The sequence below is a fragment of the Aulonocara stuartgranti genome (genome assembly GCF_965226115.1).
Source record: "Aulonocara stuartgranti genome assembly, chromosome: 8".
Lineage (NCBI taxonomy): Eukaryota > Metazoa > Chordata > Actinopteri > Cichliformes > Cichlidae > Aulonocara > Aulonocara stuartgranti.
In genome coordinates this window covers 18687698-18715393 of record NC_138959.1, presented here as the reverse complement: position 1 = coordinate 18715393, position 27696 = coordinate 18687698, and the positions used below count along the sequence as shown (strand labels likewise).

At 40.9% G+C, this 27696-nt stretch overlaps 3 protein-coding genes and 5 long non-coding RNA genes across 25 annotated transcripts; 5 read left to right on the top strand and 3 right to left on the bottom strand.

Moving 5' to 3' along the window:
- The first annotated feature begins 65 nt into the window (after positions 1–65).
- On the top strand, positions 66–1772 carry LOC309712845. The gene is made up of 3 exons (XR_014278421.1): positions 66–809; positions 893–1023; positions 1518–1772. It is a non-coding gene; the product is annotated as an uncharacterized lncRNA (long non-coding RNA).
- A 35-nt stretch (positions 1773–1807) lies between these two features.
- On the top strand, positions 1808–6530 carry LOC309712840 (uncharacterized protein). Of its 7 annotated transcripts, none has more exons than XM_082543987.1 (4): positions 2016–3005; positions 3552–3777; positions 4994–5038; positions 5131–6530. In XM_082543987.1, the coding sequence occupies exons 3-4, from the start codon at positions 4999–5001 to the stop codon at positions 5892–5894; spliced, it is 804 nt and encodes a 267-aa protein (XP_082400113.1). In that variant the 5' UTR covers positions 2016–3005; positions 3552–3777; positions 4994–4998; the 3' UTR covers positions 5895–6530. The 7 variants fall into 7 exon arrangements, with proteins under 7 accessions (XP_082400114.1, XP_082400113.1, XP_082400111.1 ...); XM_082543985.1 differs by having other exon boundaries at positions 2016–3033; XM_082543988.1 differs by lacking the exons at positions 2016–3005; positions 3552–3777 and adding an exon at positions 1808–1970.
- An 88-nt stretch (positions 6531–6618) lies between these two features.
- Positions 6619–9360, bottom strand: LOC309712843. 4 transcript variants are annotated; one of them, XR_014278416.1, is made up of 4 exons: positions 8854–9360; positions 8537–8639; positions 8292–8383; positions 6619–7124 (listed from the first exon to the last, which is right to left on the bottom strand). It is a non-coding gene; the product is annotated as an uncharacterized lncRNA (long non-coding RNA). The 4 variants fall into 4 exon arrangements; XR_014278418.1 differs by having other exon boundaries at positions 8904–9360; XR_014278419.1 differs by having other exon boundaries at positions 8518–8639; positions 8854–9051.
- A 143-nt stretch (positions 9361–9503) lies between these two features.
- LOC309712844 lies at positions 9504–10843 on the top strand. The gene is made up of 3 exons (XR_014278420.1): positions 9504–9880; positions 9964–10094; positions 10589–10843. It is a non-coding gene; the product is annotated as an uncharacterized lncRNA (long non-coding RNA).
- A 1114-nt stretch (positions 10844–11957) lies between these two features.
- Positions 11958–15492, top strand: LOC309712841 (uncharacterized protein). Its single transcript, XM_082543991.1, has 3 exons — positions 11958–12057; positions 14045–14089; positions 14182–15492. The coding sequence occupies exons 2-3, from the start codon at positions 14050–14052 to the stop codon at positions 14856–14858; spliced, it is 717 nt and encodes a 238-aa protein (XP_082400117.1). The 5' UTR covers positions 11958–12057; positions 14045–14049; the 3' UTR covers positions 14859–15492.
- A 38-nt stretch (positions 15493–15530) lies between these two features.
- LOC309712836 lies at positions 15531–18837 on the bottom strand. 6 transcript variants are annotated; one of them, XR_014278394.1, is made up of 4 exons: positions 17816–18837; positions 17499–17632; positions 17254–17345; positions 15531–16086 (listed from the first exon to the last, which is right to left on the bottom strand). It is a non-coding gene; the product is annotated as an uncharacterized lncRNA (long non-coding RNA). The 6 variants fall into 6 exon arrangements; XR_014278395.1 differs by having other exon boundaries at positions 17480–17601; XR_014278396.1 differs by having other exon boundaries at positions 17499–17601.
- A 2059-nt stretch (positions 18838–20896) lies between these two features.
- Positions 20897–24501, top strand: LOC309712834 (uncharacterized protein). The gene is made up of 3 exons (XM_082543981.1): positions 20897–21008; positions 22994–23038; positions 23131–24501. Exons 2-3 carry the CDS (start codon positions 22999–23001, stop codon positions 23865–23867), a joined length of 777 nt encoding a protein of 258 aa, XP_082400107.1. The 5' UTR covers positions 20897–21008; positions 22994–22998; the 3' UTR covers positions 23868–24501.
- Positions 24502–24539: 38 nt separating this feature from the next.
- LOC309712837 lies at positions 24540–27585 on the bottom strand. Of its 4 annotated transcripts, none has more exons than XR_014278400.1 (4): positions 26825–27585; positions 26508–26610; positions 26263–26354; positions 24540–25095 (listed from the first exon to the last, which is right to left on the bottom strand). It is a non-coding gene; the product is annotated as an uncharacterized lncRNA (long non-coding RNA). The 4 variants fall into 4 exon arrangements; XR_014278402.1 differs by having other exon boundaries at positions 26875–27585; XR_014278403.1 differs by having other exon boundaries at positions 26489–26610; positions 26825–27022.
- Positions 27586–27696: the final 111 nt, after the last annotated feature.

Genomic DNA, 27696 nt, shown 5'->3' with positions numbered 1-27696 from the left:
CGGGCTCAAACCATTAAACAAATGCACAGACTGCACAAATAACTGCAACATTTACTATGCCAAATTTCAACATTGGCCTATTGCATAACTTAGTGCAGAAGTATACATAAACCAAAAGATGCATCAAAATGATTCAAGCTGCGCTCAAGCTGCAGTCAACAGAAGGTTTCGCCTCATGCTCACCCTACCTTTCTGCTCATTAACATCAGGTGCCGTGAACAGGTGAGTGCAACCACATTTATCACACCCATTAAATCCTTTTATCTCATTGTGTTTGAATAATTGTAATTCCTTCTACTGGGATCTCAGCCAGAAGTCCATCTTTCACCTCCAGCTCATTTAAATCTCAGCTGCCAGACTTATAACAAATTCAAAGAAATAAATCATCATTCTCCTCCTCACAACCTTTTGGGTATACGATACATGGGTACAAGCCTTGTTACAGATTTGGTCACTTTTTATGAACCAAGTCACTGCCTGCATTCTGCACATCAGACACTCTTAGCTGTCCGTGCAGCCTGGCTCAATGCAAAAAGAAAACAAACCGTTTCGTGTTTTAACTCTTTGAACTTTTCTTTTGTGTTTTTAACTAAGATTTTATTGTGTTCTTTAACACACTTTGTAACTGTTTTGAAAGTGCTAGGCAAATTAACTGTTAACTATTACTGTTATTATTGTTATTGACAGTCTGGAGCTTTGGCAGTATGGAAGGTGGATGCGAGAGGGAGACTTCATGGAAACCACCTTGTAAAACATGAATACAAGAAACCTTTAACTTGCTGCATCTTCAGACCGTCCACACCTGGAGAGTAAGCAGCCTTCGAAGTCCCATATCAAGTGGAAGAGTATGACATTTTTTTAATCAAATACTATTTTTTGTATTTTATTATAGTGATGTGGCAATGCTAGCTCGAGCATCTGTGAGAGGAGATGAGCGTGCGCTGGACAAGTTTAGCTGGAAGGGGGCACCTCTGAAGATGGGGCCACAGGAGGGACTTGGATTCTTTATCTGCACTGCAGATGGTAGGAGTTTGTGATTCCTGTTGGAGTTTGGAAAATTAAATCATTTGTTATTTTCAATGCATTTGACCATACTTTCTTTAAGACACAATTTGTTTTTTCATTGCCTTGTATAATTTTGTCTGAGGCCAGCAGTCTTCTGCAGTCACAGCCCTCAATGTATAAAGGCTGTTTATTTTATTTGTTTGTTCTGTAAATTGCATTGATGATACTTTGCTTTATTTTTGAACAGTTACGAAGAACAGTATGAGAAAAGTATTCATGGTTTTAGAAAGTCTGATTAATCCAGCAGACTTGTTGAAAATTATATCAAAAGTGTATTTTGCCTCTGTGAAGCAGTAATCCTGTGGGAGTCTCCAGAAAGGGGAAAATACAACAAGCTATAATGCTATTGATCCAGAATCCAGTCTGATCTTTAATAAATATGAACACTTTGTGGTTTGAGCTGTCAGATATTCCACTTATTTCATCTTTAATCCCATGTCTTATGCATATAGGTAAAGTCCATAGTGTGGATGAGTATTGTAAGACGAGTGTCCTTCTCAGTGTGGAGGGCTCCATCAAGAAACTTCTCTACATGCTACGTGCTACATAACTATGTTTTGTCTCTTGATGAGACTCTGGGATATGAGAGGGGAGAGATGATCAACTGTGTTTCATACTGTGCAGGCAAAGGCAAAAGTTTGCACAGAATTGTAAATGAAAAGAAGCTTTTTCTTTCCCATCACCATATTCCTGAATGTTTGCAAATGCATAGGTTAAAAAAAAAAAAACTCGTTGCTTTTTTAAAAATTCTGCAACACTCAGAAATCCTAGCAGCTGGCACCACCAATGGACGCATAGCAATGTGGAGGATGGTGGTGCAGTCGGGTAGCAGTAGAGGTGACACTAAGCCCCAGTGGAAACTGCAGACACCAACAGAAATTGGAGGAAATGTCACTCAGCTACAGGTAATGTCTTGACCAGCATTAGTACATTACTTTCGTTTGGTTTAATTACACTTTTATTTTAACTGGAGATTGACAGTAACAACACTGTTTTTCTTTGAGCCAAAATTTCATTGAAGGAAATTTCAATGCAGCTTTGATGCTGGATGGAGACAGCAACGCATTTTAAAACCCTGACTTGGACTGTGGGAATCAAGTCTTTACAATACGCACACACACACACACACACACACACACACACACACACACACACACACACACACACACACACACACACACACACACACACACCAGCCTGACCAATAAGAGCCAAGAGTTGCAGTGATAGGCAGGCTGAACCAGCAAATAGCCAGAAACAACTGGTCAGTGCAGCACCGCCTCAGGTACCACATACAGATTTTAACTGGCTTCTGACTTTGTGTGGTGTGGAGTATGCTAGATTTTATATAAATATGGATGAGATTAGCTGGGGATGAACAAAATCTCCTTCAGCAACTATTAAATAGCCAGAAGGGGCCAGACAGTCAATATATTAATTCAGCGTTCCTACAGAACAGACCGTAAAGCATTCCCAAAAAGTCAAAACAATTATTTTAGCAGCTGATTTCTGTACTTAAAAAAACCCCAAACAAACATTTATTATAGCTCTATTATGTAGGTAATGTAGGAGACGTGGACACAAATACACAGAGGGTTAACGAGGGAAGTGGGAGCACACGGGGAACACAGGCGACACTGATAATCATAACGAGACACGGCAGGAGTAACACAACACTGACGGGAGACTATCAAAGTAAAACAGGAAGCACACAGAGACGCAGACCAGATTGGAAGAGAACACAGACATAGCGGGCTGGGAAAACATGGAATAAAACACAAGGAGGAGAAACGAGGCATGGGGGCTGGCAGATACACAGAGGGGGCACACAGGGGGTAAAGTCACGAGGGGAAATCAAATAAGCAACATCTTAACAGAACAACCGAGGGACCCTAAAGCTGACATCAAACAACAACAATACAAGACACACAAAAAACCAGGTAGAAGTCCCAGGACCATGACATGCAGGTGGTTACATATGGTTAAAATGATTCAAATGCACTAAGTATGCATGTTTTTCATATCAATACAGTCCATAACTTGATTACTGTCTGTAGCCCACATGATTAAACACTTTAGTTACATAAAACATGTGAGTTTAGATTTTATCTACTGTATAGCCTGTATAGTAAATTAATATGTAGCCCAATAAGTATAAAATCCAGAAAGCTACACAACATGGGGCGGTTCATTTACAAACACAGTTCTAACTTGAGTTTCACACAGTTTTTATTAGAAAACAATCAAATTGTTAAATGCTTCAAGTACACAAAATGTCAGAAATCTGCACCGTCATGAACAGAAATTTAAACCTAATTTTTCGTGATTTGTTGATTAACCCTCCGAGGTCTAAATCCCACGTTGTGCACATCAACATCACAGATTTGTACAAATAAAATTTATAACAAAGACAGGTTAAATATTAAGCACTGGAAACAGCTTGTTGTTTTGTTGCCATAGCGTTTTGTTTTGTCTCCATTTAAAAGATATCAAAATCTGAGCAAACAACTTGATGTCAAAAGAATCTCTGCACATTCCGCAGTCTTTGCTGCTAAAGTGACATCACAGCATTTAAGCATGTTTGAATGAAAACATCAGCATATGAACACAAAACGGAAGAGACACTGCAACCGAATGAAAGCAGACCACTATTTAGTGACATTTGGACGTTTCCCTGAGGATTAACTGCTGTGTAATCTACCAAGAACTAAAGTAAGCTCAAATTTCAGTTTATAAACTCAAGATCATTTACTTAAATATATAAAGCCTGATTTCCCTGCTTGCCAGGACAGTATTTATGTACTTTACATTGTGCAAGACTAGACTATATTTTCCATCATAGAGAGGATGATGTGGATCTATTATTCAGGAAAACAAATGAAGACTTAACTATTTGTCAGCTGATGTAATATTTGACAAATGATACATAAATTAGAAAATGTTCTTAATCATATCTTAGAGTGACAGAAGCTCTTTTTAACACGATTATTTCTCAGATTATTTTGTTCATTTAGGAAAATAGAGAAGACGTAAGTTTTGTTCTCAAACAAACTATTAGAATTTCTGAGAAACTGAGCCTACGTGCACATGTACACGGCTATTTTTGAAAGCGCAGCTTTGTCTCTGCATTTGGGCCTTTCGTCCACACCTAAACAGCAGATTGAGTCACTGAAAGGTGAGATTTTTAAAAAGCACGTTTTTGTGTTTAGGTGTGGACGAGGAAAACGGACATTTACTCAGGCAATGTCAAAAGTGTGCGCCGCTGTTGAAGTCACGCTGTGGCCACGTTATTGTTTACATGAGATCAATTTCTACAATGGCAGATGTAGACAACATACTGTGTCTGTTAATCTTAGTATCTGCAGTTTTTACACGCTTACATCAGACGTGGATTCTACATTCAACACAGACGCTCTCCCAACCCAAATCCTGATGTCGGTTTGGAAGAAATGTAATTTAAAAAAATGACATTTATGTATGCTGTATGCATTTAGTCCATTCCAAAGTTGTGAGTCTGTCTTTAGTTATTAACATTTGAAACGATGAAGGCACGTGAAAGTGACACAAAATTAGCTGCTTTTCCAGAAAAAGACAAAAACTTCTCAGAAGTACGTAAGGTTTTATGAGGTTTTCCCACCCAGGCTTCTAGACTTCTGATTGGCCAACATTTCTACACGGTTAAGATTTGGCGTGTTCTTGACAGCGTTTCACTTTGTTTTTAGTGTTTAGATGTGGAAGGAGATATTTTTTCAAAACTGCACATGTGGACTGGATTTTTATTTTTTTTTAAACGAAAAAGGAAAATTGTCCGTTTTCAAACATAGCCGTGTACGTTTGGACGCAGCCTAAAGTCATCACAAAAAAAGCAAATTCTCTGAACATTCTGGGTTGAGGTTTAGTGATCATTGTTGTTTTGTGTTCCTTGTAGTCAAAATGAGTGCAAGTGGAGACGGACCACAAAATAACCAAAACGGTAAGCACATGTACTCAGTCTTGAAATTGATGAAAAACAGATTTTCAGCAGATAGTTATGGATGTTAATTAAAAGATTTAATGATCTTGCAGGCCAACAGGTTAACCCACGAATGTTGGCAAATGGAGATCAGGAACCTGCTAATGGCTTCCTGAACGATCTGTATCTCGCTCTCTGTGATTGTTGTTGCTTTCTACATGAGCTAATAGCTTCAGTACTGGCACAATATGACAATTACCTTTATGGGGACGAAGACGATGACGACGACGACGACGACGATGACGACGACGACGACGACGACGACGATGACGACGACAACGACGATGACGGCGACGACGATGACGGCGACAACGATGACGACGACGACGATGACGGCGGCGACGGCGACGGCAACGATGACGATGACGACGACGACGACGACGACGACGACGACGACGACAACGATGTTCAAAATATTCATGTGAGGGACAATAATGCCAATGGTGACAACGATGAACAGCACGGGGATCACAATGATGTGGTTGTGATCATTTTCAATGTTGGTGGCATTGAAAATGAGGAGGCATTTGAAGGCCGCATGGATGGTCGCCAGTACATCCCAGAAGAGGACCCTCAGCCAGGTGTTTCCAGGAAGAGGTCTAGAGAGAGGGATGAAGAAGATTTAGGAGCAAACAAAAGAATGAGATGGAGCGATGATGACTCTGAAGTATTTGAAGATGCGCACGAAGAGCTTGAACACGAAACTGGAGGCTCGAGGAAGCGTTCCCGAGAGGATTTTGAGCAAGAAGAGGAATACTTGCCTGTGTGCAAACTTCAGAGGTGTTCAATTGAGTCGACCAGCAGCAATGAAGACTAAGACTACTTCGACGGGTTTTTTCAGTATCCTTTCAGTAATCTGATGGCCTACTCAGGTGATCCTGAATCCTCTATGCTGCAATAAGCTGGGCATACACTGTGCTGCGATTTTTCAGTCGCGTTATTCGGCTCCTGATCAAACTGTAGGATTGACTCGCAGGGGTGAGAAGTTTGATCAAGGCCAAACTCGGGACGATCCCCAAAACGATCGCACGACTGAAAAATCGGCTCAAAATGGGCCAAAAATCGCACAGTGTATGCCCAGCATTAGGCTGCCGGGGGATTCCCATGATGCACTGGGTGTTTCTTCTTCACCCTCTATGTTTAATAGACCTCTCTGCACTGAATGGTACTTGTTATTAACCTCTGTCTCTGTTCCATGTCTTTATACTATTTTCCTTGCCCCTCCCCAACCGGTCGCAGCAGATGGCCGCCCCTCCCTGAGCCTGGTTCTGCTGGAGGTTTCTTCCTGTTAAAAGGGAGTTTTTCCTTCCCACTGTCGCCAAAGTGCTTGCTCATAGGGGGTCATATGATTGTTGGGGTTTTCTTTGTAAGTATATCTTACAATATAAAGCGCCTTCAGGTGACTGTTGCTGTCATTTGGCGCTCTTTAAATAAAATTGAATTGAAAATTAAATAGATGTCACTGTGATGATTTCTTCCCTGCATAGAAAGCTTAGACCCAAATGCAGATTCAATGCACATGGTTAAACTATTTATGAGACTTTAGAGAGGGAATGGAGAACGTGGCTCGAGCTAGGAGTGTCAGCAGACAGCAGGAACCAGAGGAAAAGCTATCGAGAGACTGAACACCTGGCTCCTGATGGGAACAATCCAACGGGAATTCTGCAACAGAGGGAGAAGAAGTTGCTGGACGGGTAAGGGAGTTTGAGGGTAGGATGAGTATGTTGGCAGAGGAGACCTAAACACAGGGAAAACAAGGTTAAACACAGGGAAGGAGCACGCCAGAACTGGAGCAGAGGGGAAGCCTAGTTACCACTGGAGATGGCAGAACAAACTGGCGAGGAGTAGCAGGCAGCGCTGGTTTAAGAAGCCCTCCTGCTGATTGTTTGCAGATGAGGCCCAGGTGAGATGCTGGAAACTCCACCTCTGAAGTGTGGACACAGTATCCCCATTCCAAGTGGAAAAGCCCCTCAGACACTTCCATGGTGCATGACAAGAAGGATGAGAAAGCATTCATGGTCCATCCATCCCTCCGTCAGCGTAATGCCTAAAAGTTTATTCAGATGTAAATGTATTACATTTTTAAATAAAGATCATCAGTGTTTTTAATGACGCTGCAGTTCATTCATGTGTCTCTATTGGACAGTGTTGTAGAAGTTACAGAAGACAGGAATCAGTTCCAGCTTGGCCTGACATTTGATCACTAGTGATGTGTGATACCACTGATTTCCTTTCCGATCCCATACCAAGTAAAATTCAGGGTGGTATCGACGATACTGCTCCGATACTTTGTACAAAAACTTTACTCTTTTATTGTATCTCAAATTATAGCGTCATAATCATTACAGGACATCAGATTACTTGTTCTTATCACTTAATAATGCAGAATTCATCATATAGAAATCAAAAACCTGAAGTTGTGCACTATGTGAACACCTTGCCTGCCTGCAGCACTAAAGGACTCCCTGAGAGACGTCTGTCTCACCCTAGCAGCACCCGTCCTTCTCCTCCTCTTCAGTTTGCCTCAACATAAGCTCGTCATATTCTGTGATATGATTTACTTTGAGGTGTTTGACAAGGTTAGTGGTGTTGCCACAACACCTCACTTTCTTGCCACATGTATCGCAAACCACGTCTGGGCTGTTTGTGGATGTAAAATACGTGCGCACATGACTCCAGTTACGCTCAGCCATTGTTGTGAGTGCGCACGCCACAGGCTGCCACACATTTATACAGCCGTATTTCACACATGACTATAAAAGGCGGAAGAGGGAGTAGTTCTTTCCAATGTAGACAATCTGAATGATAGTTTCTTTCCACTGTGTTCCTGTTAATGAAAAACTACAATTTACCCCAAAATGATTCAAATATCGATATTTTAATGTGGAAACCTTCTGTTTCCACATCTGGACTTTCTGTTGCTGCCCACGCGGGTGAAACTTTCTTTGAAGTGGCTCATTGAAGTTGTAATTGATAATCAATTCCCACACAATGAGAGAATCCAATCAATTTGTTTATCAGGGGAAAGGTGTGATTTCTTAGGACACTGGAGCCTAACATTAACTGGTTTAAAATTAGCTTATTTCCATAAGAAGAAAAACATACTGAGAAAGAGATCACCAAAATATACATGTACAAATGTGAAATAGTCATATGTAGTGTGAAAGAGCTATTTGACATCTTTAAATTCAAAGTAATGTATAAATCCACTTACATAAAACATGAAAAGGCGGCGCAGCGATGCCCATCTCAGCCAGTGTATGATGGTGGGGCAAGATGGCAGCTTCCACAACATGACGCCAGCTCCTATGTATTTTTAGTAGATAAATGATACGTTTATGTATCAATTTGTTGGAAGATGTAATTACACCTTAATTATGTAATTAGAAGCAAAAATGATTTTTTTTAATCAAATCACCTCAAAAAATTACTGTACTTACTTTCTAAATCATTCTTTACCTCTGAAAGGGGTGGCTGTGGCTCAGGAGGTGGAGCAGGTCATCTACTAATCAGATGGTTTTTGGATCGATCCCTGGCTGCTCCAGACTGCATGCTAACTGTCCTTGGGCAAGACATTAACCCCAAGTCACTCTCTGATGCATTCATCAGAGTATGAATGTGTGTGAATGTTAGGTAGAAAGCACAGAAAAAGGGCTTCTATGAACAGGTGTGAATGAGGCAACCTGTATAGAGCGCTTTGAATGTTCAGGTAGAGTAGAAAAGCACTGTAAAAATTTCTCTGTGTTGATTTCTTTTGGACCTCAAACATTACTCACCTTGTTGCAGGTTTCTTTATTAATGCTGAAAACCCAGAATGGAAACTGACCTTACTGCTTCCTTCCTTTCCAAACTATTGCGGCTCCTCCAACCAACGGCCGCGGCAGGCTAAACATGAGGACACAGATGACGTGCAACAGTAAACACATGAGATACACCTCTGTACTATTTGCTACTTTTATTCCACATACAACTGTCCACTGTACAAATCGGCACACGGCCTCAAACCATTAAACAAATGCACAGACTGCACAAATAACTGCACCATTTACTATGCCAAATTTCAACATTGGCCTATTGCATAACTTAGTGCAGAAGTATACATAAACCAAAAGATGCATCAAAATGATTCAAGCTGCGCTCAAGCTGCAGTCAACAGAAGGTTTCGCCTCATGCTCACCCTACCTTTCTGCTCATTAACATCAGGTGCCGTGAACAGGTGAGTGCAACCACATTTATCACACCCATTAAATCCTTTTATCTCATTGTGTTTGAATAATTGTAATTCCTTCTACTGGGATCTCAGCCAGAAGTCCATCTTTCACCTCCAGCTCATTTAAATCTCAGCTGCCAGACTTATAACAAATTCAAAGAAATAAATCATCATTCTCCTCCTCACAACCTTTTGGGTATACGATACATGGGTACAAGCCTTGTTACAGATTTGGTCACTTTTTATGAACCAAGTCACTGCCTGCATTCTGCACATCAGACACTCTTAGCTGTCTGTGCAGCCTGGCTCAATGCAAAAAGAAAACAAACCGTTTCGTGTTTTAACTCTTTGAACTTTTCTTTTGTGTTTTTAACTAAGATTTTATTGTGTTCTTTAACACACTTTGTAACTGTTTTGAAAGTGCTAGGCAAATTAACTGTTAACTATTACTGTTATTATTGTTATTGACAGTCTGGAGCTTTGGCAGTATGGAAGGTGGATGCGAGAGGGAGACTTCATGGAAACCACCTTGTAAAACATGAATACAAGAAACCTTTAACTTGCTGCATCTTCAGACCGTCCACACCTGGAGAGTAAGCAGCCTTCGAAGTCCCATATCAAGTGGAAGAGTATGACATTTTTTTAATCAAATACTATTTTTTGTATTTTATTATAGTGATGTGGCAATGCTAGCTCGAGCATCTGTGAGAGGAGATGAGCGTGCGCTGGACAAGTTTAGCTGGAAGGGGGCACCTCTGAAGATGGGGCCACAGGAGGGACTTGGATTCTTTATCTGCACTGCAGATGGTAGGAGTTTGTGATTCCTGTTGGAGTTTGGAAAATTAAATCATTTGTTATTTCCAATGCATTTGACCATACTTTCTTTAAGACACAATTTGTTTTTTCATTGCCTTGTATAATTTTGTCTGAGGCCAGCAGTCTTCTGCAGTCACAGCCCTCAATGTATAAAGGCTGTTTATTTTATTTGTTTGTTCTGTAAATTGCATTGATGATACTTTGCTTTATTTTTGAACAGTTACGAAGAACAGTATGAGAAAAGTATTCATGGTTTTAGAAAGTCTGATTAATCCAGCAGACTTGTTGAAAATTATATCAAAAGTGTATTTTGCCTCTGTGAAGCAGTAATCCTGTGGGAGTCTCCAGAAAGGGGAAAATACAACAAGCTATAATGCTATTGATCCAGAATCCAGTCTGATCTTTAATAAATATGAACACTTTGTGGTTTGAGCTGTCAGATATTCCACTTATTTCATCTTTAATCCCATGTCTTATGCATATAGGTAAAGTCCATAGTGTGGATGAGTATTGTAAGACGAGTGTCCTTCTCAGTGTGGAGGGCTCCATCAAGAAACTTCTCTACATGCTACGTGCTACATAACTATGTTTTGTCTCTTGATGAGACTCTGGGATATGAGAGGGGAGAGATGATCAACTGTGTTTCATACTGTGCAGGCAAAGGCAAAAGTTTGCACAGAATTGTAAATGAAAAGAAGCTTTTTCTTTCCCATCACCATATTCCTGAATGTTTGCAAATGCATAGGTTAAAAAAAAAAAAACTCGTTGCTTTTTTAAAAATTCTGCAACACTCAGAAATCCTAGCAGCTGGCACCACCAATGGACGCATAGCAATGTGGAGGATGGTGGTGCAGTCGGGTAGCAGTAGAGGTGACACTAAGCCCCAGTGGAAACTGCAGACACCAACAGAAATTGGAGGAAATGTCACTCAGCTACAGGTAATGTCTTGACCAGCATTAGTACATTACTTTCGTTTGGTTTAATTACACTTTTATTTTAACTGGAGATTGACAGTAACAACACTGTTTTTCTTTGAGCCAAAATTTCATTGAAGGAAATTTCAATGCAGCTTTGATGCTGGATGGAGACAGCAACGCATTTTAAAACCCTGACTTGGACTGTGGGAATAAAGTCTTTACAATACGCACACACACACACACACACACACACACACACACACACACACACACACACACACACACACACACACACACCAGCCTGACCAATAAGAGCCAAGAGTTGCAGTGATAGGCAGGCTGAACCAGCAAATAGCCAGAAACAACTGGTCAGTGCAGCACCGCCTCAGGTACCACATACAGATTTTAACTGGCTTCTGACTTTGTGTGGTGTGGAGTATGCTAGATTTTATATAAATATGGATGAGATTAGCTGGGGATGAACAAAATCTCCTTCAGCAACTATTAAATAGCCAGAAGGGGCCAGACAGTCAATATATTAATTCAGCGTTCCTACAGAACAGACCGTAAAGCATTCCCAAAAAGTCAAAACAATAATTTTAGCAGCTGATTTCTGTACTTAAAAAAACCCCAAACAAACATTTATTATAGCTCTATTATGTAGGTAATGTAGGAGACGTGGACACAAATACACAGAGGGTTAACGAGGGAAGTGGGAGCACACGGGGAACACAGGCGACACTGATAATCATAACGAGACACGGCAGGAGTAACACAACACTGACGGGAGACTCAAAGTAAAACAGGAAGCACACAGAGACGCAGACCAGATTGGAAGAGAACACAGACGGGCTGGGAAAACATGGAATAAAACACAAGGAGGAGAAACGAGGCATGGGGGCTGGCAGGTACACAGAGGGGGCACACAGGGGGTAAAGTCACGAGGGGAAATCAAATAAGCAACATCTTAACAGAACAACCGAGGGACCCTAAAGCTGACATCAAACAACAACAATACAAGACACACAAAAAACCAGGTAGAAGTCCCAGGACCATGACATGCAGGTGGTTACATATGGTTAAAATGATTCAAATGCACTAAGTATGCATGTTTTTCATATCAATACAGTCCATAACTTGATTACTGTCTGTAGCCCACATGATTAAACACTTTAGTTACATAAAACATGTGAGTTTAGATTTTATCTACTGTATAGCCTGTATAGTAAATTAATATGTAGCCCAATAAGTATAAAATCCAGAAAGCTACACAACATGGGGCGGTTCATTTACAAACACAGTTCTAACTTGAGTTTCACACAGTTTTTATTAGAAAACAATCAAATTGTTAAATGCTTCAAGTACACAAAATGTCAGAAATCTGCACCGTCATGAACAGAAATTTAAACCTAATTTTTCGTGATTTGTTGATTAACCCTCCGAGGTCTAAATCCCACGTTGTGCACATCAACATCACAGATTTGTACAAATAAAATTTATAACAAAGACATGTTAAATATTAAGCACTGGAAACAGCTTGTTGTTTTGTTGCCATAGCGTTTTGTTTTGTCTCCATTTAAAAGATATCAAAATCTGAGCAAACAACTTGATGTCAAAAGAATCTCTGCACATTCCGCAGTCTTTGCTGCTAAAGTGACATCACAGCATTTAAGCATGTTTGAATGAAAACATCAGCATATGAACACAAAACTGAAGAGACACTGCAACCGAATGAAAGCAGACCACTATTTAGTGACATTTGGACGTTTCCCTGAGGATTAACTGCTGTGTAATCTACCAAGAACTAAAGTAAGCTCAAATTTCAGTTTATAAACTCAAGATCATTTACTTAAATATATAAAGCCTGATTTCCCTGCTTGCCAGGACAGTATTTATGTACTTTACATTGTGCAAGACTAGACTATATTTTCCATCATAGAGAGGATGATGTGGATCTATTATTCAGGAAAACAAATGAAGACTTAACTATTTGTCAGCTGATGTAATATTTGACAAATGATACATAAATTAGAAAATGTTCTTAATCATATCTTAGAGTGACAGAAGCTCTTTTTAACACGATTATTTCTCAGATTATTTTGTTCATTTAGGAAAATAGAGAAGACGTAAGTTTTGTTCTCAAACAAACTATTAGAATTTCTGAGAAACTGAGCCTACGTGCACATGTACACGGCTATTTTTGAAAGCGCAGCTTTGTCTCTGCATTTGGGCCTTTCGTCCACACCTAAACAGCAGATTGAGTCACTGAAAGGTGAGATTTTTAAAAAGGACGTTTTTGTGTTCAGGTGTGGACGAGGAAAACGGACATTTACTCAGGCAATGTCAAAAGTGTGCGCCGCTGTTGAAGTCACGCTGTGGCCACGTTATTGTTTACATGAGATCAATTTCTACAATGGCAGATGTAGACAACATACTGTGTCTGTTAATCTTAGTATCTGCAGTTTTTACACGCTTACATCAGACGTGGATTCTACATTCAACACAGACGCTCTCCCAACCCAAATCCTGACGTCGGTTTGGAATAAATGTCATTTTAAAAAATGACATTTATGTATGCTGTATGCATTTAGTCCATTCCAAAGTTGTGAGTCTGTCTTTAGTTATTAACATTTGAAACGATGAAGGCACGTGAAAGTAACACAAAATTAGCTGCTTTTCCAGAAAAAGACAAAAACTTCTCAGAAGTACGTAAGGTTTTATGAGGTTTTCCCACCCAGGCTTCTAGACTTCTGATTGGCCAACATTTCTACACGGTTAAGATTTGGCGTGTTCTTGACAGCGTTTCACTTTGTTTTTAGTGTTTAGATGTGGAAGGAGATATTTTTTCAAAACTGCACATGTGGACTGGATTTTTTTTTTTTTTAAACGAAAAAGGAAAATTGTCCGTTTTCAAACATAGCCGTGTACGTTTGGACGCAGCCTAAAGTCATCACAAAAAAAGCAAATTCTCTGAACATTCTGGGTTGAGGTTTAGTGATCATTGTTGTTTTGTGTTCCTTGTAGTCAAAATGAGTGCAAGTGGAGACGGACCACAAAATAACCAAAACGGTAAGCACATGTACTCAGTCTTGAAATTGATGAAAAACAGATTTTCAGCAGATAGTTATGGATGTTAATTAAAAGATTTAATGATCTTGCAGGCCAACAGGTTAACCCACGAATGTTGGCAAATGGAGATCAGGAACCTGCTAATGGCTTCCTGAACGATCTGTATCTCGCTCTCTGTGATTGTTGTTGCTTTCTACATGAGCTAATAGCTTCAGTACTGGCACAATATGACAATTACCTTTACGGGGACGAAGACGATGACGACGACGACGATGACGACGACGACGATGACGACGACAACGACAACGACGATGACGACAACGACGATGACGACGACGACGACGACGACGACGACAACGACAACGACGATGACGACAACGACGATGACGACAACGATGACGCCGATGACGGCGGCGACGGCGACGGCAACGATGACGATGACGACGACGATGTTGGTGGCATTGAAAATGAGGAGGCATTTGAAGGCCGCATGGATGTTCGCCAGTACATCCCAGAAGAGGACCCTCAGCCAGGTGTTTCCAGGAAGAGGTCTAGAGAGAGGGATGAAGAAGATTTAGGAGCAAACAAAAGAATGAGATGGAGCGATGATGACTCTGAAGTATTTGAAGATGCGCACGAAGAGCTTGAACACGAAACTGGAGGCTCGAGGAAGCGTTCCCGAGAGGATTTTGAGCAAGAAGAGGAATACTTGCCTGTGTGCAAACTTCAGAGGTGTTCAATTGAGTCGACCAGCAGCAATGAAGACTAAGACTACTTCGACGGGTTTTTTCAGTATCCTTTCAGTAATCTGATGGCCTACTCAGGTGATCCTGAATCCTCTATGCTGCAATAAGCTGGGCATACACTGTGCTGCGATTTTTCAGTCGCGTTATTCGGCTCCTGATCAAACTGTAGGATTGACTCGCAGGGGTGAGAAGTTTGATCAAGGCCAAACTCGGGACGATCCCCAAAACGATCGCACGACTGAAAAATCGGCTCAAAATGGGCCAAAAATCGCACAGTGTATGCCCAGCATTAGGCTGCCGGGGGATTCCCATGATGCACTGGGTGTTTCTTCTTCACCCACTATGTTTAATAGACCTCTGCACTGAATGGTACTTGTTATTAACCTCTGTCTCTGTTCCATGTCTTTATACTATTTTCCTTGCCCCTCCCCAACCGGTCGCAGCAGATGGCCGCCCCTCCCTGAGCCTGGTTCTGCTGGAGGTTTCTTCCTGTTAAAAGGGAGTTTTTCCTTCCCACTGTCGCCAAAGTGCTTGCTCATAGGGGGTCATATGATTGTTGGGGTTTTCTTTGTAAGTATATCTTACAATATAAAGCGCCTTCAGGTGACTGTTGCTGTCATTTGGCGCTCTTTAAATAAAATTGAATTGAAAATTAAATAGATGTCACTGTGATGATTTCTTCCCTGCGTAGAAAGCTTAGACCCAAATGCAGATTCAATGCACATGGTTAAACTATTTATGAGACTTTAGAGAGGGAATGGAGAACGTGGCTCGAGCTAGGAGTGTCAGCAGACAGCAGGAACCAGAGGAAAAGCTATCGAGAGACTGAACACCTGGCTCCTGATGGGAACAATCCAACGGGAATTCTGCAACAGAGGGAGAAGAAGTTGCTGGACGGGTAAGGGAGTTTGAGGGTAGGATGAGTATGTTGGCAGAGGAGACCTAAACACAGGGAAAACAAGGTTAAACACAGGGAAGGAGCACGCCAGAACTGGAGCAGAGGGGAAGCCTAGTTACCACTGGAGATGGCAGAACAAACTGGCGAGGAGTAGCAGGCAGCGCTGGTTTAAGAAGCCCTCCTGCTGATTGTTTGCAGATGAGGCCCAGGTGAGATGCTGGAAACTCCACCTCTGAAGTGTGGACACAGTATCCCCATTCCAAGTGGAAAAGCCCCTCAGACACTTCCATGGTGCATGACAAGAAGGATGAGAAAGCATTCATGGTCCATCCATCCCTCCGTCAGCGTAATGCCTAAAAGTTTATTCAGATGTAAATGTATTACATTTTTAAATAAAGATCATCAGTGTTTTTAATGACGCTGCAGTTCATTCATGTGTCTCTATTGGACAGTGTTGTAGAAGTTACAGAAGACAGGAATCAGTTCCAGCTTGGCCTGACATTTGATCACTAGTGATGTGTGATACCACTGATTTCCTTTCCGATCCCATACCAAGTAAAATTCAGGGTGGTATCGACGATACTGCTCCGATACTTTGTACAAAAACTTTACTCTTTTATTGTATCTCAAATTATAGCGTCATAATCATTACAGGACATCAGATTACTTGTTCTTATCACTTAATAATGCAGAATTCATCATATAGAAATCAAAAACCTGAAGTTGTGCACTATGTGAACACCTTGCCTGCCTGCAGCACTAAAGGACTCCCTGAGAGACGTCTGTCTCACCCTAGCAGCACCCGTCCTTCTCCTCCTCTTCAGTTTGCCTCAACATAAGCTCGTCATATTCTGTGATATGATTTACTTTGAGGTGTTTGACAAGGTTAGTGGTGTTGCCACAACACCTCACTTTCTTGCCACATGTATCGCAAACCACGTCTGGGCTGTTTGTGGATGTAAAATACGTGCGCACATGACTCCAGTTACGCTCAGCCATTGTTGTGAGTGCGCACGCCACAGGCTGCCACACATTTATACAGCCGTATTTCACACATGACTATAAAAGGCGGAAGAGGGAGTAGTTCTTTCCAATGTAGACAATCTGAATGATAGTTTCTTTCCACTGTGTTCCTGTTAATGAAAAACTACAATTTACCCCAAAATGATTCAAATATCGATATTTTAATGTGGAAACCTTCTGTTTCCACATCTGGACTTTCTGTTGCTGCCCACGCGGGTGAAACTTTCTTTGAAGTGGCTCATTGAAGTTGTAATTGATAATCAATTCCCACACAATGAGAGAATCCAATCAATTTGTTTATCAGGGGAAAGGTGTGATTTCTTAGGACACTGGAGCCTAACATTAGCTGGTTTAAAATTAGCTTATTTCCATAAGAAGAAAAACATACTGAGAAAGAGATCACCAAAATATACATGTACAAATGTGAAATAGTCATATGTAGTGTGAAAGAGCTATTTGACATCTTTAAATTCAAAGTAATGTATAAATCCACTTACATAAAACATGAAAAGGCGGCGCAGCGATGCCCATCTCAGCCAGTGTATGATGGTGGGGCAAGATGGCAGCTTCCACAACATGACGCCAGCTCCTATGTATTTTTAGTAGATAAATGATACGTTTATGTATCAATTTGTTGGAAGATGTAATTACACCTTAATTATGTAATTAGAAGCAAAAATGATTTTTTTTAATCAAATCACCTCAAAAAATTACTGTACTTACTTTCTAAATCATTCTTTACCTCTGAAAGGGGTGGCTGTGGCTCAGGAGGTGGAGCAGGTCATCTACTAATCAGATGGTTTTTGGGTCGATCCCTGGCTGCTCCAGACTGCATGCTAACTGTCCTTGGGCAAGACATTAACCCCAAGTCACTCTCTGATGCATTCATCAGAGTATGAATGTGTGTGAATGTTAGGTAGAAAGCACAGAAAAAGGGCTTCTATGAACAGGTGTGAATGAGGCAACCTGTATAGAGCGCTTTGAATGTTCAGGTAGAGTAGAAAAGCACTGTAAAAATTTCTCTGTGTTGATTTCTTTTGGACCTCAAACATTACTCACCTTGTTGCAGGTTTCTTTATTAATGCTGAAAACCCAGAATGGAAACTGACCTTACTGCTTCCTTCCTTTCCAAACTATTGCGGCTCCTCCAACCAACGGCCGCGGCAGGCTAAACATGAGGACACAGATGACGTGCAACAGTAAACACATGAGATACACCTCTGTACTATTTGCTACTTTTATTCCACATACAACTGTCCACTGTACAAATCGGCACACGGCCTCAAACCATTAAACAAATGCACAGACTGCACAAATAACTGCACCATTTACTATGCCAAATTTCAACATTGGCCTATTGCATAACTTAGTGCAGAAGTATACATAAACCAAAAGATGCATCAAAATGATTCAAGCTGCGCTCAAGCTGCAGTCAACAGAAGGTTTCGCCTCATGCTCACCCTACCTTTCTGCTCATTAACATCAGGTGCCGTGAACAGGTGAGTGCAACCACATTTATCACACCCATTAAATCCTTTTATCTCATTGTGTTTGAATAATTGTAATTCCTTCTACTGGGATCTCAGCCAGAAGTCCATCTTTCACCTCCAGCTCATTTAAATCTCAGCTGCCAGACTTATAACAAATTCAAAGAAATAAATCATCATTCTCCTCCTCACAACCTTTTGGGTATACGATACATGGGTACAAGCCTTGTTACAGATTTGGTCACTTTTTATGAACCAAGTCACTGCCTGCATTCTGCACATCAGACACTCTTAGCTGTCCGTGCAGCCTGGCTCAATGCAAAAAGAAAACAAACCGTTTCGTGTTTTAACTCTTTGAACTTTTCTTTTGTGTTTTTAACTAAGATTTTATTGTGTTCTTTAACACACTTTGTAACTGTTTTGAAAGTGCTAGGCAAATTAACTGTTAACTATTACTGTTATTATTGTTATTGACAGTCTGGAGCTTTGGCAGTATGGAAGGTGGATGCGAGAGGGAGACTTCATGGAAACCACCTTGTAAAACATGAATACAAGAAACCTTTAACTTGCTGCATCTTCAGACCGTCCACACCTGGAGAGTAAGCAGCCTTCGAAGTCCCATATCAAGTGGAAGAGTATGACATTTTTTTAATCAAATACTATTTTTTGTATTTTATTATAGTGATGTGGCAATGCTAGCTCGAGCATCTGTGAGAGGAGATGAGCGTGCGCTGGACAAGTTTAGCTGGAAGGGGGCACCTCTGAAGATGGGGCCACAGGAGGGACTTGGATTCTTTATCTGCACTGCAGATGGTAGGAGTTTGTGATTCCTGTTGGAGTTTGGAAAATTAAATCATTTGTTATTTCCAATGCATTTGACCATACTTTCTTTAAGACACAATTTGTTTTTTCATTGCCTTGTATAATTTTGTCTGAGGCCAGCAGTCTTCTGCAGTCACAGCCCTCAATGTATAAAGGCTGTTTATTTTATTTGTTTGTTCTGTAAATTGCATTGATGATACTTTGCTTTATTTTTGAACAGTTACGAAGAACAGTATGAGAAAAGTATTCATGGTTTTAGAAAGTCTGATTAATCCAGCAGACTTGTTGAAAATTATATCAAAAGTGTATTTTGCCTCTGTGAAGCAGTAATCCTGTGGGAGTCTCCAGAAAGGGGAAAATACAACAAGCTATAATGCTATTGATCCAGAATCCAGTCTGATCTTTAATAAATATGAACACTTTGTGGTTTGAGCTGTCAGATATTCCACTTATTTCATCTTTAATCCCATGTCTTATGCATATAGGTAAAGTCCATAGTGTGGATGAGTATTGTAAGACGAGTGTCCTTCTCAGTGTGGAGGGCTCCATCAAGAAACTTCTCTACATGCTACGTGCTACATAACTATGTTTTGTCTCTTGATGAGACTCTGGGATATGAGAGGGGAGAGATGATCAACTGTGTTTCATACTGTGCAGGCAAAGGCAAAAGTTTGCACAGAATTGTAAATGAAAAGAAGCTTTTTCTTTCCCATCACCATATTCCTGAATGTTTCCAAATGCATAGGTTAAAAAAAAAAAACTCGTTGCTTTTTTAAAAATTCTGCAACACTCAGAAATCCTAGCAGCTGGCACCACCAATGGACGCATAGCAATGTGGAGGATGGTGGTGCAGTCGGGTAGCAGTAGAGGTGACACTAAGCCCCAGTGGAAACTGCAGACACCAACAGAAATTGGAGGAAATGTCACTCAGCTACAGGTAATGTCTTGACCAGCATTAGTACATTACTTTCGTTTGGTTTAATTACACTTTTATTTTAACTGGAGATTGACAGTAACAACACTGTTTTTCTTTGAGCCAAAATTTCATTGAAGGAAATTTCAATGCAGCTTTGATGCTGGATGGAGACAGCAACGCATTTTAAAACCCTGACTTGGACTGTGGGAATCAAGTCTTTACAATACGCACACACACACACACACACACACACACACACACACACACACACACACACACACACACCAGCCTGACCAATAAGAGCCAAGAGTTGCAGTGATAGGCAGGCTGAACCAGCAAATAGCCAGAAACAACTGGTCAGTGCAGCACCGCCTCAGGTACCACATACAGATTTTAACTGGCTTCTGACTTTGTGTGGTGTGGAGTATGCTAGATTTTATATAAATATGGATGAGATTAGCTGGGGATGAACAAAATCTCCTTCAGCAACTATTAAATAGCCAGAAGGGGCCAGACAGTCAATATATTAATTCAGCGTTCCTACAGAACAGACCGTAAAGCATTCCCAAAAAGTCAAAACAATTATTTTAGCAGCTGATTTCTGTACTTAAAAAAACCCCAAACAAACATTTATTATAGCTCTATTATGTAGGTAATGTAGGAGACGTGGACACAAATACACAGAGGGTTAACGAGGGAAGTGGGAGCACACGGGGAACACAGGCGACACTGATAATCATAACGAGACACGGCAGGAGTAACACAACACTGACGGGAGACTATCAAAGTAAAACAGGAAGCACACAGAGACGCAGACCAGATTGGAAGAGAACACAGACGGGCTGGGAAAACATGGAATAAAACACAAGGAGGAGAAACGAGGCATGGGGGCTGGCAGGTACACAGAGGGGGCACACAGGGGGTAAAGTCACGAGGGGAAATCAAATAAGCAACATCTTAACAGAACAACCGAGGGACCCTAAAGCTGACATCAAACAACAACAATACAAGACACACAAAAAACCAGGTAGAAGTCCCAGGACCATGACATGCAGGTGGTTACATATGGTTAAAATGATTCAAATGCACTAAGTATGCATGTTTTTCATATCAATATAGTCCATAACTTGATTACTGTCTGTAGCCCACATGATTAAACACTTTAGTTACATAAAACATGTGAGGTTAGATTTTATCTACTGTATAGCCTGTATAGTAAATTAATATGTAGCCCAATAAGTATAAAATCCAGAAAGCTACACAACATGGGGCGGTTCATTTACAAACACAGTTCTAACTTGAGTTTCACACAGTTTTTATTAGAAAACAATCAAATTGTTAAATGCTTCAAGTACACAAAATGTCAGAAATCTGCACCGTCATGAACAGAAATTTAAACCTAATTTTTCGTGATTTGTTGATTAACCCTCCGAGGTCTAAATCCCACGTTGTGCACATCAACATCACAGATTTGTACAAATAAAATTTATAACAAAGACATGTTAAATATTAAGCACTGGAAACAGCTTGTTGTTTTGTTGCCATAGCGTTTTGTTTTGTCTCCATTTAAAAGATATCAAAATCTGAGCAAACAACTTGATGTCAAAAGAATCTCTGCACATTCCGCAGTCTTTGCTGCTAAAGTGACATCACAGCATTTAAGCATGTTTGAATGAAAACATCAGCATATGAACACAAAACTGAAGAGACACTGCAACCGAATGAAAGCAGACCACTATTTAGTGACATTTGGACGTTTCCCTGAGGATTAACTGCTGTGTAATCTACCAAGAACTAAAGTAAGCTCAAATTTCAGTTTATAAACTCAAGATCATTTACTTAAATATATAAAGCCTGATTTCCCTGCTTGCCAGGACAGTATTTATGTACTTTACATTGTGCAAGACTAGACTATATTTTCCATCATAGAGAGGATGATGTGGATCTATTATTCAGGAAAACAAATGAAGACTTAACTATTTGTCAGCTGATGTAATATTTGACAAATGATACATAAATTAGAAAATGTTCTTAATCATATCTTAGAGTGACAGAAGCTCTTTTTAACACGATTATTTCTCAGATTATTTTGTTCATTTAGGAAAATAGAGAAGACGTAAGTTTTGTTCTCAAACAAACTATTAGAATTTCTGAGAAACTGAGCCTACGTGCACATGTACACGGCTATTTTTGAAAGCGCAGCTTTGTCTCTGCATTTGGGCCTTTCGTCCACACCTAAACAGCAGATTGAGTCACTGAAAGGTGAGATTTTTAAAAAGCACGTTTTTGTGTTTAGGTGTGGACGAGGAAAACGGACATTTACTCAGGCAATGTCAAAAGTGTGCGCCGCTGTTGAAGTCACGCTGTGGCCACGTTATTGTTTACGTGAGATCAATTTCTACAATGGCAGATGTAGACAACATACTGTGTCTGTTAATCTTAGTATCTGCAGTTTTTACACGCTTACATCAGACGTGGATTCTACATTCAACACAGACGCTCTCCCAACCCAAATCCTGACGTCGGTTTGGAATAAATGTAATTTTAAAAAATGACATTTATGTATGCTGTATGCATTTAGTCCATTCCAAAGTTGTGAGTCTGTCTTTAGTTATTAACATTTGAAACGATGAAGGCACGTGAAAGTAACACAAAATTAGCTGCTTTTCCAGAAAAAGACAAAAACTTCTCAGAAGTACGTAAGGTTTTATGAGGTTTTCCCACCCAGGCTTCTAGACTTCTGATTGGCCAACATTTCTACATGGTTAAGATTTGGCGTGTTCTTGACAGCGTTTCACTTTGTTTTTAGTGTTTAGATGTGGAAGGAGATATTTTTTCAAAACTGCACATGTGGACTGGATTATTTTTTTTTAAACGAAAAAGGAAAATTGTCCGTTTTCAAACATAGCCGTGTACGTTTGGACGCAGCCTAAAGTCATCACAAAAAAAGCAAATTCTCTGAACATTCTGGGTTGAGGTTTAGTGATCATTGTTGTTTTGTGTTCCTTGTAGTCAAAATGAGTGCAAGTGGAGACGGACCACAAAATAACCAAAACGGTAAGCACATGTACTCAGTCTTGAAATTGATGAAAAACAGATTTTCAGCAGATAGTTATGGATGTTAATTAAAAGATTTAATGATCTTGCAGGCCAACAGGTTAACCCACGAATGTTGGCAAATGGAGATCAGGAACCTGCTAATGGCTTCCTGAACGATCTGTATCTCGCTCTCTGTGATTGTTGTTGCTTTCTACATGAGCTAATAGCTTCAGTACTGGCACAATATGACAATTACCTTTATGGGGACGAAGACGATGACGACGACGACGACGACGATGACGACGACGACGACGACGATGACGACGACAACGACGATGACGGCGACGACGATGACGGCGACAACGATGACGACGACGACGATGACGGCGGCGACGGCGACGGCAACGATGACGATGACGACGACGACGACGACGATGTTCAAAATATTCATGTGAGGGACAATAATGCCAATGGTGACAACGATGAACAGCACGGGGATCACAATGATGTGGTTGTGATCATTTTCAATGTTGGTGGCATTGAAAATGAGGAGGCATTTGAAGGCCGCATGGATGTTCGCCAGTACATCCCAGAAGAGGACCCTCAGCCAGGTGTTTCCAGGAAGAGGTCTAGAGAGAGGGATGAAGAAGATTTAGGAGCAAACAAAAGAATGAGATGGAGCGATGATGACTCTGAAGTATTTGAAGATGCGCACGAAGAGCTTGAACACGAAACTGGAGGCTCGAGGAAGCGTTCCCGAGAGGATTTTGAGCAAGAAGAGGAATACTTGCCTGTGTGCAAACTTCAGAGGTGTTCAATTGAGTCGACCAGCAGCAATGAAGACTAAGACTACTTCGACGGGTTTTTTCAGTATCCTTTCAGTAATCTGATGGCCTACTCAGGTGATCCTGAATCCTCTATGCTGCAATAAGCTGGGCATACACTGTGCTGCGATTTTTCAGTCGCGTTATTCGGCTCCTGATCAAACTGTAGGATTGACTCGCAGGGGTGAGAAGTTTGATCAAGGCCAAACTCGGGACGATCCCCAAAACGATCGCACGACTGAAAAATCGGCTCAAAATGGGCCAAAAATCGCACAGTGTATGCCCAGCATTAGGCTGCCGGGGGATTCCCATGATGCACTGGGTGTTTCTTCTTCACCCACTATGTTTAATAGACCTCTGCACTGAATGGTACTTGTTATTAACCTCTGTCTCTGTTCCATGTCTTTATACTATTTTCCTTGCCCCTCCCCAACCGGTCGCAGCAGATGGCCGCCCCTCCCTGAGCCTGGTTCTGCTGGAGGTTTCTTCCTGTTAAAAGGGAGTTTTTCCTTCCCACTGTCGCCAAAGTGCTTGCTCATAGGGGGTCATATGATTGTTGGGGTTTTCTTTGTAAGTATATCTTACAATATAAAGCGCCTTCAGGTGACTGTTGCTGTCATTTGGCGCTCTTTAAATAAAATTGAATTGAAAATTAAATAGATGTCACTGTGATGATTTCTTCCCTGCGTAGAAAGCTTAGACCCAAATGCAGATTCAATGCACATGGTTAAACTATTTATGAGACTTTAGAGAGGGAATGGAGAACGTGGCTCGAGCTAGGAGTGTCAGCAGACAGCAGGAACCAGAGGAAAAGCTATCGAGAGACTGAACACCTGGCTCCTGATGGGAACAATCCAACGGGAATTCTGCAACAGAGGGAGAAGAAGTTGCTGGACGGGTAAGGGAGTTTGAGGGTAGGATGAGTATGTTGGCAGAGGAGACCTAAACACAGGGAAAACAAGGTTAAACACAGGGAAGGAGCACGCCAGAACTGGAGCAGAGGGGAAGCCTAGTTACCACTGGAGATGGCAGAACAAACTGGCGAGGAGTAGCAGGCAGCGCTGGTTTAAGAAGCCCTCCTGCTGATTGTTTGCAGATGAGGCCCAGGTGAGATGCTGGAAACTCCACCTCTGAAGTGTGGACACAGTATCCCCATTCCAAGTGGAAAAGCCCCTCAGACACTTCCATGGTGCATGACAAGAAGGATGAGAAAGCATTCATGGTCCATCCATCCCTCCGTCAGCGTAATGCCTAAAAGTTTATTCAGATGTAAATGTATTACATTTTTAAATAAAGATCATCAGTGTTTTTAATGACGCTGCAGTTCATTCATGTGTCTCTATTGGACAGTGTTGTAGAAGTTACAGAAGACAGGAATCAGTTCCAGCTTGGCCTGACATTTGATCACTAGTGATGTGTGATACCACTGATTTCCTTTCCGATCCCATACCAAGTAAAATTCAGGGTGGTATCGACGATACTGCTCCGATACTTTGTACAAAAACTTTACTCTTTTATTGTATCTCAAATTATAGCGTCATAATCATTACAGGACATCAGATTACTTGTTCTTATCACTTAATAATGCAGAATTCATCATATAGAAATCAAAAACCTGAAGTTGTGCACTATGTGAACACCTTGCCTGCCTGCAGCACTAAAGGACTCCCTGAGAGACGTCTGTCTCACCCTAGCAGCACCCGTCCTTCTCCTCCTCTTCAGTTTGCCTCAACATAAGCTCGTCATATTCTGTGATATGATTTACTTTGAGGTGTTTGACAAGGTTAGTGGTGTTGCCACAACACCTCACTTTCTTGCCACATGTATCGCAAACCACGTCTGGGCTGTTTGTGGATGTAAAATACGTGCGCACATGACTCCAGTTACGCTCAGCCATTGTTGTGAGTGCGCACGCCACAGGCTGCCACACATTTATACAGCCGTATTTCACACATGACTATAAAAGGCGGAAGAGGGAGTAGTTCTTTCCAATGTAGACAATCTGAATGATAGTTTCTTTCCACTGTGTTCCTGTTAATGAAAAACTACAATTTACCCCAAAATGATTCAAATATCGATATTTTAATGTGGAAACCTTCTGTTTCCACATCTGGACTTTCTGTTGCTGCCCACGCGGGTGAAACTTTCTTTGAAGTGGCTCATTGAAGTTGTAATTGATAATCAATTCCCACACAATGAGAGAATCCAATCAATTTGTTTATCAGGGGAAAGGTGTGATTTCTTAGGACACTGGAGCCTAACATTAACTGGTTTAAAATTAGCTTATTTCCATAAGAAGAAAAACATACTGAGAAAGAGATCACCAAAATATACATGTACAAATGTGAAATAGTCATATGTAGTGTGAAAGAGCTATTTGACATCTTTAAATTCAAAGTAATGTATAAATCCACTTACATAAAACATGAAAAGGCGGCGCAGCGATGCCCATCTCAGCCAGTGTATGATGGTGGGGCAAGATGGCAGCTTCCACAACATGACGCCAGCTCCTATGTATTTTTAGTAGATAAATGATACGTTTATGTATCAATTTGTTGGAAGATGTAATTACACCTTAATTATGTAATTAGAAGCAAAAATGATTTTTTTTAATCAAATCACCTCAAAAAATTACTGTACTTACTTTCTAAATCATTCTTTACCTCTGAAAGGGGTGGCTGTGGCTCAGGAGGTGGAGCAGGTCATCTACTAATCAGATGGTTTTTGGATCGATCCCTGGCTGCTCCAGACTGCATGCTAACTGTCCTTGGGCAAGACATTAACCCCAAGTCACTCTCTGATGCATTCATCAGAGTATGAATGTGTGTGAATGTTAGGTAGAAAGCACAGAAAAAGGGCTTCTATGAACAGGTGTGAATGAGGCAACCTGTATAGAGCGCTTTGAATGTTCAGGTAGAGTAGAAAAGCACTGTAAAAATTTCTCTGTGTTGATTTCTTTTGGACCTCAAACATTACTCACCTTGTTGCAGGTTTCTTTATTAATGCTGAAAACCCAGAATGGAAACTGACCTTACTGCTTCCTTCCTTTCCAAACTATTGCGGCTCCTCCAACCAACGGCCGCGGCAGGCTAAACATGAGGACACAGATGACGTGCAACAGTAAACACATGAGATACACCTCTGTACTATTTGCTACTTTTATTCCACATACAACTGTCCACTGTACAAATCGGCACACGGCCTCAAACCATTAAACAAATGCACAGACTGCACAAATAACTGCACCATTTACTATGCCAAATTTCAACATTGGCCTATTGCATAACTTAGTGCAGAAGTATACATAAACCAAAAGATGCATCAAAATGATTCAAGCTGCGCTCAAGCTGCAGTCAACAGAAGGTTTCGCCTCATGCTCACCCTACCTTTCTGCTCATTAACATCAGGTGCCGTGAACAGGTGAGTGCAACCACATTTATCACACCCATTAAATCCTTTTATCTCATTGTGTTTGAATAATTGTAATTCCTTCTACTGGGATCTCAGCCAGAAGTCCATCTTTCACCTCCAGCTCATTTAAATCTCAGCTGCCAGACTTATAACAAATTCAAAGAAATAAATCATCATTCTCCTCCTCACAACCTTTTGGGTATACGATACATGGGTACAAGCCTTGTTACAGATTTGGTCACTTTTTATGAACCAAGTCACTGCCTGCATTCTGCACATCAGACACTCTTAGCTGTCTGTGCAGCCTGGCTCAATGCAAAAAGAAAACAAACCGTTTCGTGTTTTAACTCTTTGAACTTTTCTTTTGTGTTTTTAACTAAGATTTTATTGTGTTCTTTAACACACTTTGTAACTGTTTTGAAAGTGCTAGGCAAATTAACT

Bases quoted from the DNA above. Each gene is read 5' to 3' on its own strand.
- LOC309712841 (XM_082543991.1), top strand. From the start codon at position 14,050: ATGAGTGCAAGTGGAGACGGACCACAAAATAACCAAAACG. The intron at 14,090-14,181 runs GTAAGCACATGT...ATGATCTTGCAG, and splicing joins ACCACAAAATAACCAAAACG to GCCAACAGGTTAACCCACGA.
- LOC309712834 (XM_082543981.1), top strand. From the start codon at position 22,999: ATGAGTGCAAGTGGAGACGGACCACAAAATAACCAAAACG. The intron at 23,039-23,130 runs GTAAGCACATGT...ATGATCTTGCAG, and splicing joins ACCACAAAATAACCAAAACG to GCCAACAGGTTAACCCACGA.
- LOC309712840 (XM_082543988.1), top strand. From the start codon at position 4,999: ATGAGTGCAAGTGGAGACGGACCACAAAATAACCAAAACG. The intron at 5,039-5,130 runs GTAAGCACATGT...ATGATCTTGCAG, and splicing joins ACCACAAAATAACCAAAACG to GCCAACAGGTTAACCCACGA.